Source organism: Rana temporaria, chromosome 8 (assembly GCF_905171775.1).
Source record: "Rana temporaria chromosome 8, aRanTem1.1, whole genome shotgun sequence".
In the NCBI taxonomy this organism is placed as follows: Eukaryota; Metazoa; Chordata; class Amphibia; order Anura; family Ranidae; genus Rana; species Rana temporaria.
The window spans coordinates 13,772,993-13,785,395 of NC_053496.1; the positions used below are offsets into that span (position 1 = coordinate 13,772,993).

The 12,403-nt window shown below is 43.6% G+C and overlaps 1 protein-coding gene across 2 annotated transcripts in view; it reads left to right on the top strand.

The window, feature by feature from the left end:
• LOC120946689 (alpha-2-macroglobulin-like protein 1) overlaps window positions 1–12,403 on the top strand; it is a 192,339-nt gene that overhangs the window by 47,239 nt on the left and 132,697 nt on the right. For both annotated transcript variants that reach the window (XM_040361317.1, XM_040361318.1), the window contains exon 11: window positions 11,049–11,158. In XM_040361317.1, coding sequence (XP_040217251.1) covers window positions 11,049–11,158 — 110 coding nt within the window. The remainder of the gene's footprint in view (window positions 1–11,048; window positions 11,159–12,403) is intronic.

A 12,403-nucleotide genomic window follows, 5' to 3' on the forward strand; every position in this document is an offset into this window, starting at 1 on the left:
TGTAGGTAATCTTTGGTAAAATTACCATTTTACAAAAGTTTATTCGTCCTATCCAGGATAATGGTCTATTTTTTATCCTCCCTATTTCCTCCCTAATTTCATTTAACAAAGGAATAAAATTTTTCTCATACATTTTTTTAGTTGATTTTACTAGAAAAATACCGAGATACCTGAGTGCATTCACCCAGGAAAATCGGTATTTCAGCTTTAATTCTCTTTCATCTCGTCCGACAACATTAAAACTTAAGATCTCGGTTTTGGCTACATTGATTTTGAAATTTGATATTTCCCCGTAAAGCGTGCATAGATCTAATAAATTTGGGATTGAGGTTTTAGGGTCCGACAAATAGAAGAGGACGTCATCGGCGAATGCCGAGAGTTTGTGTTCGTCCTCCCCTATTCTAATTCCTCTTATGTCTGAACACCTGCGTATCCTGGCCAATAGTGGTTCCAAAGAAAGCACGAACAAGAGTGGAGACAGGGGGCATCCCTGCCTAGTACCGTTTTTCATTGTCAGATCTTGTGATAAACTACCATTTATTTTTATTTTTGCCCTCGGTTCCTGATAGAGGGTTGTTATCCACTCTCTCATCTTTTGTCCAAACCCCATTTCCTCCAAGGTACATAACATGAATCCCCAGTCTACCCTGTCGAATGCCTTTTCCGCATCTATCGACAGGAGTAGACTGGGAGATCCGGTCGTTTTCATTTTTTGCATTATCAACAGTGCTCTGACTCCGTTATCCTTCCCCTCTCTTCCCTGGATAAACCCTGTCTGATCTGGGTGTATCAATTTTGCCATTTCTTGTTTTAATCTCTCGGCCAAGATCTTTGCAAACAGTTTTACATCTGTATTTAACAGAGATATTGGTCGATACCCGGAGCAATCTCCTTTATCCTTGCCCTCCTTGTGGATAACTGTTATAGTAGCTTCTGAGGCCTCCCGGCTTAAGAAGAAATCTTTACCCAATCCATTAAAGTATTGGCATAATTTTGGAAGAAGAATCTCCCTACATTTTTTATAATACAAGATAGTGAAGCCGTCGGGCCCCGGACTTTTCCCTGTTGCAGTGCCGGCTAGTGCTGTATTAATCTCTTTTTCCGATATTGGTCTATCCATGGCATATGCCCCGCTTCTGTTTATTTTTGGCAGCCTAGCTTCCCTCAGAAAATTTACAGTTTTCTTTATTTTTTCTCCCTCCTGCTCCTTCTTTTGTTCTACCGAATAGAGTCTCTCGTAATAACGCCTGAAGGTCTCCGCAATATCCTTTGTTTTATGCATCGTCTCTCCTTTTTCGTTTTTGATTTTTTCTATATAGTTTTTTGATTTCTTTTTCTGAACTATTCTTGCTAAGTGTTTATTAGTTTTATTTCCCCACAAATATCTTTCCTTAGCAATTGATTTAAATTCCTTTTGGGTTTCTTGTTCCATAATATCCTTAAATTCGTTTCGTTTATTGACCAGTTTCAAATACAGATCGCGTTGTTTCCCTATTTTTTTATGTTCCTGTTCTAAGAGGAAGATCTCTTTGATTAGTTCTTCTTTTTTCCTATTCTTTTCTTTTTTTTTTCCTTGCTCCTTCCGAGATCAGGGTTCCTCTAATCACTGCCTTGTGGGCGTCCCATAGTGTCGCCACTGAGACTTCCTCTATCTCGTTTAACGTGAAATACTCTTCCAGCTCCTTTTTTACCCTTGTTAGACTGGTCTCCTCTATCAGCAAGTGTTCGTCTAACCTCCAATTTTGTTTAGGTCTCAGGTTTCCTGAGATGTCTATTATAATACTTACTGGCGCATGGTCAGAGATCGTCATAGTTTCTATTTTTGTCTCTACCACTGTATCTAAGGTCCTGTGATCCACCAATATGTGGTCGATCCTTGAGTAGGTCCCATGGACCGGGGAGTAAAATGTATAGTCCCGTTGGTCAGGGTTAAAGACTCTCCACGTGTCAATCAACTGACTCCTAAACAAAGCATCCCTAAGCTTTCTTAACTGTGTGCACCGAACACTCGATGTCTGGGATGTCTTATCTATTTTTGGGTTGAAACATAGGTTGAAGTCTCCTCCCATGATTACTCTTCCTCTCCTAAAATCTGCTAGTTTCCCTAGTATTCCCAAAATAAATTTTTCAGGTAAGACATTCGGGGCGTAGATATTCACTAGAGTATATTCCAGTTCCTCCAGTCTTCCTCTCAGAAAAAGGAATCTCCCCTCTGGGTCTGTCAGTCTATCGGCCACTTCAAACCGTACCCTTTTAGAGATTCCGATTGCTATCCCTCTAGCTCTTTTAGAGATGGTATCCCCATAATACCAAATAGGGAGGTCTGGTGCATATAATCTAATATTTGATCCTAGGGTGATATGCGTTTCCTGTAGGAAGGTGATGTCTGCTTTATATCCCTTCAATTCCTTGAGAACCCTGTGTCTCTTGGTTGGGCTATTGAGACCTTTTACATTATAAGATATACATTTAATTTGTGGCATCTTTGATCTTTTCCTTTTATCTGATTATTTTGGTGAGATAGGTCCCCTCCCCTCCCTCTCCCCCCTCCCCCATCCCCTCCCCCCCACTCCCTCCCCCCTCCCTCCCCTTTCGGCCATTTGTTGGCCACTGAACCGTCCTCCGTGTCTGGTCCAGTTTTCTCTAGGTGGGGTCCTGGGGTAACCTCCCCTCCGCTCCAGTTCTGGAGCGGGGGAGAGGGGGGACGGGTAGATCCCCAACCACCGGGTTTCACCACAGGGAAAAAACCAAGAACAAAGAAGGTAAAGGGAAGGAAAAAGAAAAAGACAATAAACAGATAACCGAGATCAAAGTTCTCTATAAATAGATCATTGTAGATTCACTAATCTTTCTCCCTCTCTTACTCCCTCTCCTCTATTCCCACCCTGGTAAATCAGGGATCTGGATATCCAATTTTTTACAAAATTCTTCTAGGTCCTCCGGGAATCTAAGTATCGTCGATCTTCCGTCTTTTGTGCCGATTAGACATGCCGGATGTCCCCAAGTATATTTTATGTTTAGATCTATCATCTGTTTTAACAGTGGTTTCAGTGCTCGTCGTCTTGCTAGAGTCTCAGCCGATAGATCCGAGAATATCTGTAACTCTATCCCCTCGAGGACTATCGGGGGTTGGTCCCTCAGTTTCTTCCACACTTTTTATTTGTCCTCATAGAGTCGGAACCTAACTATGACATCTCTTGTTCGCTCTGCGCTGGCTCTTTGTGGGTTCCCCACTCTATGGACCCTTTCGATCCTGATGGGGTCTTCTATTGGTTTTTCCAGGAGGGGGTTGAAAATCTTCCTCATTATTTTCCTGAGGTCTTCTCCCCTTTCCTCTGGGATTGACCTTATCCTCAAATTTTGTCTACGGTTTCTATTCTCTTGATCTTCTATTTTGTAGAGGATAAGTCTCTGCTGTCTTTGTGTCTGGTCTATTTGGTCTTTTATTCCTTTAACTTCTTGTTCTACCGTCTCTGTTCTCTTCTATTGTAACTATTCTGGTCATGAAGTGTCCAAGGTCTGTGCGTAAGTTCTGAATTTCCCCTTTAATTTCCTCCTTGATCGCCGTTTCCATCCTTCGCAGCATCTCTGCGATTTCCCCGTTTAACGGGGGCTGTATGTCTGGTCGATGTTCCTTGTTCCCCCTTCCTTCGGGCCCATGCTCTATGTTGCTTTCCTCTCTTGACTCTATTGATGTTTCACTGGTGTTTCCTCCCTGGGGTTTCTTATTGACCGATTTTTGCTCTCTGTTAGGTTGTTGTTGCTTTGTTCCTCCCTGGGTTCCTTGTGTTTGTGGGCTTACTCCTTTGGTCATAAAAGGTCTAATAGAGCTTGTTGTTGCTATATTACTCGGGGTTGTTGGAGGTCCCCCCCTTGTAGACCTGCTCGTCATTCTGCTCATATTATTCTCCCTTTTTCTGATTCGTTTCCCCAGTTTGACCTTCTGCTGCCTCTTCCCCTATCTCCCCGGTCCCCTTACAGCTCTCCACCCAGTTCCCCCCTACCTTCCAAATGGCGAGGAGAGAAATACTGGGTGGAATTCCTGTTCCCTTTTTCCCTTATTTTTTTTTTTTTATCTCCCTATTTTTCAAAATTTTCTAACTGCCCCTTGGTTACTAACTATAGGCAAGCTACTCCAGATACCGGTTTAGTAAGGGTCCAGCGATTTTGTAGTTCTCCTCGGCCCGGGGGGGGTAATCCCAGACGTCTTTGTATGTGTGATTATCTGCCTAGGCCTAGGGGATTTGGGGGAGTCTTCTAAGAATTTGGAATCTTGTTCCGTGTTTGTTTTTCAAAGTTCTAGAAGTTACTCTGTGTGCTTGGTGATGGAAAGTCGTTGAATCAAAGATGGATTCACCCCTTCAAAATCGTGAGGTTAATTAATTTATGATAAAAGAGAAAAGGGAGAACCCAGAAAAGAGAGAGGGGGCATGTAAGTCTTTAGCAGCCTTATCGCTCTCCCCTTTATATCCTGCAACAGACAGGCCCCGGCACAGGCCCCGGCACTTCCTCCAGCTACGGTTTTCCTGAGCCCTCTTGGAGCTTCCTCTACCCGACCTCCTCGGGTCCACCCTTCCAGGGGGTGCTTCTGGAAAAATAATGGGCTATGAGGGGAAATCCAACCTTATCCTCTGTAATGGTGGATTTATACAGGAACAGAAATTTACCGTTTCCAGTTCTTTAACCGTTGTAAATTCCAACCCCGCCGAGCACAATGTAGTACAGCCAGGGATGGGGGGGGGGTGTCTGTGGCGTTCCTATGTTTGTCCAAATCCTTTTAATCCCCTTATCTGCACCATATAAAATGCTTCTGTATGCAGATGGGGGGGTGTTCCTTTTTAAAAAGTAGTGCGGCCCCCTTAAACCGTTTTTTACGGCCCCCCTTAGGTAGAACAGTCTCTCTTGAATAGGTTATTAATAGGCATTTATCATTGGTACATAGAACCTGTTGCACAGATATTGCTTCTTTCTAGTACATTAATTAGGTAGGACAGTCTCTCTTGGATAGGTTATTAATAGGCACTTATCGTTGGTACATAGAACATTTTGCACAGGTATTACTTCTTTCTAGAACATTAGCAGCCACTATATACCATCACAATTTTTGGTTGTACTTTACCTCTTTGACCATACAGACACTCAATCCCATCCCCTTAAGAGTCTTTTACTTTACCTCTACTTCCTCCTCAAAGTGCTTAGTGGGGCAGGGATAGACACAAATACATCATTATAGTATGAGATCCAACCTTAATCCCGGTGGTGGTGTATATGCTTGGGTGTCTCTACCGCTTCCCTGGGGATACGAGCCTCCAGCAGCATTCTCCTCTCCTCCTTCCCCGTCCGTCTCCCCCTCTCATCAGCTGGAGCCCTCCGCACTGTCAGTCCACGTGGCGTGTTGTCCGCAATGTTTGTTCCGGTCCGTGCGGGGTGCCTCCTCCCTTCCCCCGCTACAGCGGTCCTCGGGCAGCCGATTCAGGGGGGGCCGCGATCAACGTGCGGCGAGCAGACGAAGGCTGTCGGCTCCTCTCCCTCTCTGAGCGCGGTCCGTCCTCATCCCCCCTCAGGCTCCGGGCTCTTCACTCCCCCCTCATTTGTTTTTCTAATCACTAGTGGGACCAAACTGAAGTATGCTTTCAGCCACAGTAACAAGAATTAATAAGCGTTTATTGATTGGTTTGCGCAAAAGTTATAGCGTCTACAAAATAGGGGATAGATTTATGAAATTTTTATTATTATTATTTTTTTTACTAGTAATGGCGTTAATCTGCGATTTGTATCCGGAATGCGACATTACGGCGGACAGATCGGACATTTATGACACTTTTTGGGACCATTGACATTTATATAGCAACCAGTGCTATAAATAGACACGGATTACTGTATAAATGTCACTGGCAGGGAAGGGGTTAACAATAGGGGGCGATCAAGGGGTTAAATGTGTTGCCTAGGGAGTGATTCTAACTGGGTGGGGGGTGGGACTGCCTTGGTGAGGAGAGCGATCATTGTTCCTAAGCATTAGGAACAACAGATCGCTCTCCTCAGGCCCCATACACACGAGAGGATTTATCCGCGGATACGGTCCAGCGGACCGTATCCGCGGATAAATCCTCTCGAGGATTTCAGCAGATTTCTATGCGATGGCGTGTACACACCATCGCATTGAAATCCGCGCCGAAATCCTCTGGCGATGACGTGTCGCGCCGTCGCCGCGATTATGACGCGGCGACGGGCGCGACGCTGTCATATAAGGAATTCCACGCATGCGTCAAATCATTACGACGCGTGCGGGGAATCCCTTTGGACGGATGGATCCGGTGAGTCTGTACAGACGAGCGGATCCATCCGTGGGATCCGATTCCAGCAGATAGATATTCTGTGTATGTCGACTAATATTTATCTGCTGGAATTCAGAAATATCCGCGGATAAATTTCCGCCGGAGTGTACACACCATAGAATCTATCCGCTGAAACCCATTCGATGGGATTTATCTGCGGATAGATTCTATCGTGTGTATGGGGCCTCACTCCTGACAGAAAGGACAGATCTCTGTTCTCTCCTTTTCAGGAGCAATCGCGAGTAGCCGCCGGCCACGCCCACAAGCGCCTATGTCATGCCCTATACTCCTTAAAGCACCCTCTGTGCAAGCTACGGCGTTTTGCGCAGGAGCGCCATTCTGACGCCATTAAAATCAATATTTTTGTTGCGAGAAAATTATATATATATATTTTTTAGTAGATACCCTAGAGAATAAAAGGTAATTTGTTGCAATATTTTATATCACACTGTATTTGTACAGCGGTCTTGCAAATGCAATTTTTAATGAAAAATTTCACTTTAATTAATTAAAAAAAACAATACAGTAAAGTTAGCCCATTTTTTTTAATAATGTGAAAGATGATGTTATGCCGAGCAAATAGATACCTAACATGTCGTGCTTTAAAATTGCGCACGCGGAATGGTGATGTAGCGCCTGGCTACTTTTATAGCAGGTGCTATTGTAACTTTAGAAGGGGGTCAGAGAGTTAATTGACTCTGACCATGTTAATTTGGCTAAATTTAAGGCCTCTGGCTGTGCTGTGTGCCTATCCTCCTGTCTGGGGACTTCATTCACCCCCGGACGGTAGGGGGCAGTAGTAGATTCAGGGTCGTGTGGATACTTCTCCTCGGCAACCAATCAGGAGGCTTGATCGCCTCGCTGTGCATGCTGTGGAGGGGTATTTAAGGGGCAGACGCCTGGGCAGTCGTCCCACCACCCCCCATGTGTGGCCCTCCTGGCCGGGGTGTGTGTGTTGCTGTGTTCCTGGCTCCGGGACCACGTTGGTCCGGAGCATTAATCTACCTAGTAGGCTCAGTAAGCAGAGTCTACAAACCTACAAGTGGTCCTGTGCTGTCCGTCCAAAGTGGAGGAAGCCGGTCGATGGGGAACCTGTCTGGGGGACACCGAGCACGAGGCTGGTGTCACAGGAGAGGCCTATCCGCTCATCGAAGGACACTTGGTACCTGAGAGGCTGGACAGTGGTCGCCTGTCAGTTATTGCTGCAGTTGAAGCTGTTTGAAGGAGGTCCGGGTGCTGAATCCAGTTGAGAGGGATTTTGGACCGAAATTATCTCCACCTTTAGGAGGGTCTGTGGCAGAGACTTTAACCTAAAGTTCCGAGTGACACTCTGGCTGCTAGGTTGGTGAGAGAAGCCTATCCAGATGCCTATACCCACTCTGGCTAGAGTAGTGAAGAGATTTATCATTGGAAGCAGGACTGTTTCCACGACAGTTAACCCTAAATCCGCCATTTTCAATTTCTTCTATCCCTTCACCTTTCTACCATTTACCGTTTTTACCCGGCTGGATAATAAAAGCACAGAAAAGACATTGACTTTATTACAGCTCTCATCCAGTACCCTAGACGGCGGGAATATAGAGGTAGCGTGCCACCCAAATCAAACCAGCAGCTCCTTCGGGGGTAGTGCTACAGTGACAAACCACGACACTTAAAAATTAAAGAGTTACAGAGGAGGTCTAGGGCTAGAATTATTGCTCTCACTCTAATGCCCTGTACACACAATCGTGATTTCCGATGGGATAAAATCTGATGGAACACACTGTCAGACCAAATTCCGACCGTCCAAAACGTGGTGACGTAAAAACACTACGACAAGCCGAGAAAAATGAAGTTCAATGCTTCCGAGCATGCGTCGACTTGATTCTGAGCATGGGTGTTTTTTTCTCCGTCGGAGTTCCACACAGACGATCGGAATTTCCGAGAGGATTTTTTCCATCCGAAAAAAATAAAACATGTTCTATTTCTAAACTCCGACGGAAAAAAGTCAGATGGGGCCCACACACCGGAAATTCCAATCGTGTGTACAAGGCATAACAATCATGGCAATACCTCACATGTGTGGTTTGAACACCGTTTACATTTGCGGGAGCAATTTACGTATGCGTTCGCTTCTTTTTTTATTATTTATTTTACTTTTTATTTTTACACTGTCCTTTTAATTTGGAAACATCTCTTGGGACAGTAATAGACAGTGACAGGTACTCTTTTTGGAGGGATCTGGGGTCTATAAGACTATAAACCTTTAAAGTCTATAAACCCTTCCTTTGCACTTGAAAGCATTCAAAACGCCAAGATCAGCGTTTTTGAATACTTTCCAATTTTTAAAACTTTAATCAAATTATTTTTGTAAATTTTTGACATTGACAACATTACAGAACAATAATGCAAGTAAACATTGCATATAAAAAAACAATACTACATAAAGTAAAAAAAAGAAAAAAAAGGAAAAACCCAGCCCAATCCACCCACCCAAAACCTTGGAGCATAAAACATATAAACAAAAATAATAAGAGAAAACAAAAACTGGCACCTTTAACCACTTAAGGACCGCCTCCTGCACATATACGTCAGCAGAATGGCACGGCTGGGCAAAGGCACGTACAGGTATGTCGCCTTTAACCTCCCTGGCGGTATGATTCTGTCTGGAATTACGTACCAAAAGCGGTACATTTATTTTGCAAGGAAATTGGCGTTGTATACTGTAGGCCTGTAATTTTTAGAAATAACTCACTTAAATCTGACCAAGCAAGAGTCTTGTAGGCATCCCGGGTATGATTTTTTTTTTTAAAACAAAATTATAAATTATAATATAATAAATAATTATAAATAATTATAACAAATAATAATATAATTATAATAAAAATTATTCAATAATGTAATCAACTCAAAATCACTGAAATTTGCAGTTGCAGAATTGTCGCTGTCATTATTTTTTTTTTTTTATGACGAATTTCCCCGCAAATCGCTATCGCACATTTCTGCAAGTGATTATAATTTATTATCGCTGTTTTCTAGCTGATCTAAAACCATTTTTGACATAAAGGGACACTTTTGGACAATCTACAGTTTTTAGGCAGAAATTACATTTTTTATTATATAAAAGTACATGTAGGGCACTGGGCAGACCACTAGGGACAAGGGGGGTGTGTATTTTTTACATACAGTACTGTAATCTATAAGATTACAGTATACTGTATGTAATGTGTTTGTTTACTTTTTTGAATTTGGCGCCGTTCTCCGTCCCCGTGCGTCGTAACGTCGCAGGGAACGGAGATCGGCGTCACACGGGGACTGTGAATCGAGCGAGGAGGTCCCGCTCGCTCACACAGCGGGTGGCATCGCTGGATCCAGGACAAGGTAAGTAAACCAAGCCTGTGGATCCAGCGAAAGGTAAGCCCGTCCAGCCCGAGCGTGACTCGGGTTTGCCGATCCTAACATGTAAAACCAACCCCGAGTCACGCTCGTGTTTACCGTCAGGGGGGTTAAGAGCCCAGCCGTGGCACCTCCTGAAGTTTCCTGATTCTTTACCGTCCCCTGTTGGTGAGAATACTGCTCCAGTACTTGCGTCAGCTACTCACTGTGGTCCCTGGTAACCTCCGACCATGACAGGTTCTCCGGCCGGCAGAATCGTCACTTCTGGTTGGACTACAAGCCGCAATCCCAACCCTGCGCTGCTCTCTTGCTTCTTGATAGGCCTTCAGACAGCCTAGCAGCCAGATGTGCCCGGTATAGGCCAAAACTCTGGCCTAGCAACCCGGGCAGCACAACACACGTCCACCCAGTTGTCCAGGTGACACAGAACAGCAATCACCTGACTCCACCCAAATATATAGGATCTCCAAGAAGGCCAAGGGATTTAAGAAAACCCCTGCCCATTGGCTGAGATAGCCCATATACTCCTAATCTGTCCTTGCTTTTCCCTTGTTTTATCTAATGCCACTGGGTACCCGGCCACCCAGTGGCAGAAGAGAGAAGTGCAGCAATTCCAGACGGTTGAAAAAAATGATGGCATAAATCTATCCCCCATTTTGTAGACGCTATAACTTTTTTGCAAACCAATCAATATATGCCTATTGTGATTTTTTTTTTTACCAAAAATATGTAAAAGAATACTTATTGCCTAAAAATTTTTTTTTTTTTTAAATTGTTACTCCTTTTTTGTTTATAGCACAAAAAAATTAAACGGCAGAGGTGATCAAATACCACCAAAAGAAAGCTCTATTTGTGGGGAAAAAAAGGACATCAATTTTGTTTGGGTAGAACTTCGCACGACCGCGCAATTTGTCAGTTAAAGCGACGCAGTGCCGCATCGCAAAAAAGGGTCCTCGTCATTAAGGGGGTAAATCCTTCCAGGGCTAAAGTGGTTAATAAAACTGGAAGGAAAAGCTTATAGAATTTGACAACTAGCTGCTGATTGAATACGGTGGTTTACTACACTTATGTTAACCAATTACTTGCTGTATTATTGGTAATTGTAATTGTCGGGCTTTGTGTTCCATTTGGAAAGGCGACGCATGTCAAAATATCATCAAACAAAAATTCCCAGCTCACTTACCAGCCAGTCTGCAACATACCGAGTTACCCTGTCTTACAGTTCACGTTAAAACAAGGGGTTTAGTTTGCACACATTTGCATAAGCTGTAGAGTCCACGTCACGGCACCCCAATGTACTGCACTCCTAACTCTATCCATTTGTTCCTTTTTGTGTAGGAATTGAGTTATCAGCCAGCAGTCAGACACGAATCTCAAATGTCATAAACAAAGTGAAGTTTGCTGAATATGAACGCACCTACAAACCTGGAATGCCATACTGTGGATTGGTGAGTTATACTACTTTGTTCTCCATCTGCTACCTTCAATTCTTATCACTATTTAACCACTTGTCCACCGGGCCTATTTTCTCTCCTTCATGTAAAAATCACATATGTTTTGCTAGAAAATTAATCAGAACCCCCAAACATTATATATATTTTTTTAGCAGACACCCTAAGGAATAAAATGGCGGTCATCTCGCACGATATTTGCACAATCATTTTTCAAATGCCTTTTTTTGGAAAAAGAAAACGGTTTCATGAATTAAAAAATAACAAAACAGTAAAGTTAGGCCAATTTTTTTGTATAATGTGAAAGATGATGTTACGCCGAGTAAATAGATACCTAACATGTCACGCTTTAAAATCTCGCACACAATCATGGAATGGCGCCAAAACTTCGGTACTTAAAAATCTCCATAGGCGACGCTTTCATTTTTTTCGAGTTACAGAGGAGGTCTAGTGCTAGAATTGTTGCACACGCTCTAACGCACGCGACGATATCTTACATGTGTGTTCGCTTCTGAGCGCAAGCTACCGGGGACAGGGGCGTTTTAAAAAAATGTATTTTTAAAATGTATTTTTATTTTACTTCATTTTTTTATTTTAACACTGTTTTTTTTTTTACATTTCTTTTTTTTATCACTTTTATTCCTAATACAAGGAATGTAAACATCCCTTGTAATAGGAATCACTGTGACAGGTACTCTTTATGGAGAGATGTGAGGTCAATAAGACCCCACATTTCTCCTCCAGAATTCACCAATCTCATGCCGACAGCCGTGATTGCGGCTTTGTTTACTTCCGGGTACCCGGACGTGACATCATAACGTCGCGCTTTGGCCTCCGACGGTTAAAGAGATGACTGGTGACCATCTGGTCACCAGTCATTTCTATGCTTCCCAGCCAGCGCCGGCCGATTCATTCTCCGGGCCCCCAATGACACGGGAGAGCCTGGAGAAGCACCGGATGGCGGCGGAAGGGGGGGCGTCCCCTCCCACTGCCTATAAGAATGATCAAGTGGTGGAACTGCCAATTTGATCATTCTTATCGTACACAGAATCGCTGGCTGAAGACAGTGATATCTGAATGATGCCTGTAGCTGCCCCCATCATTCAGATATCACTGCACAAAGTCGAGGACGTCATATGATATCACGTCCTCGGTTGTCAAGTGGTTAAAACAAACCTGTATTGAGAAGCTGTCATTGTTGACCTACCTCCGTTAATTCTTGTTGTTACAGCATCTTCTAGA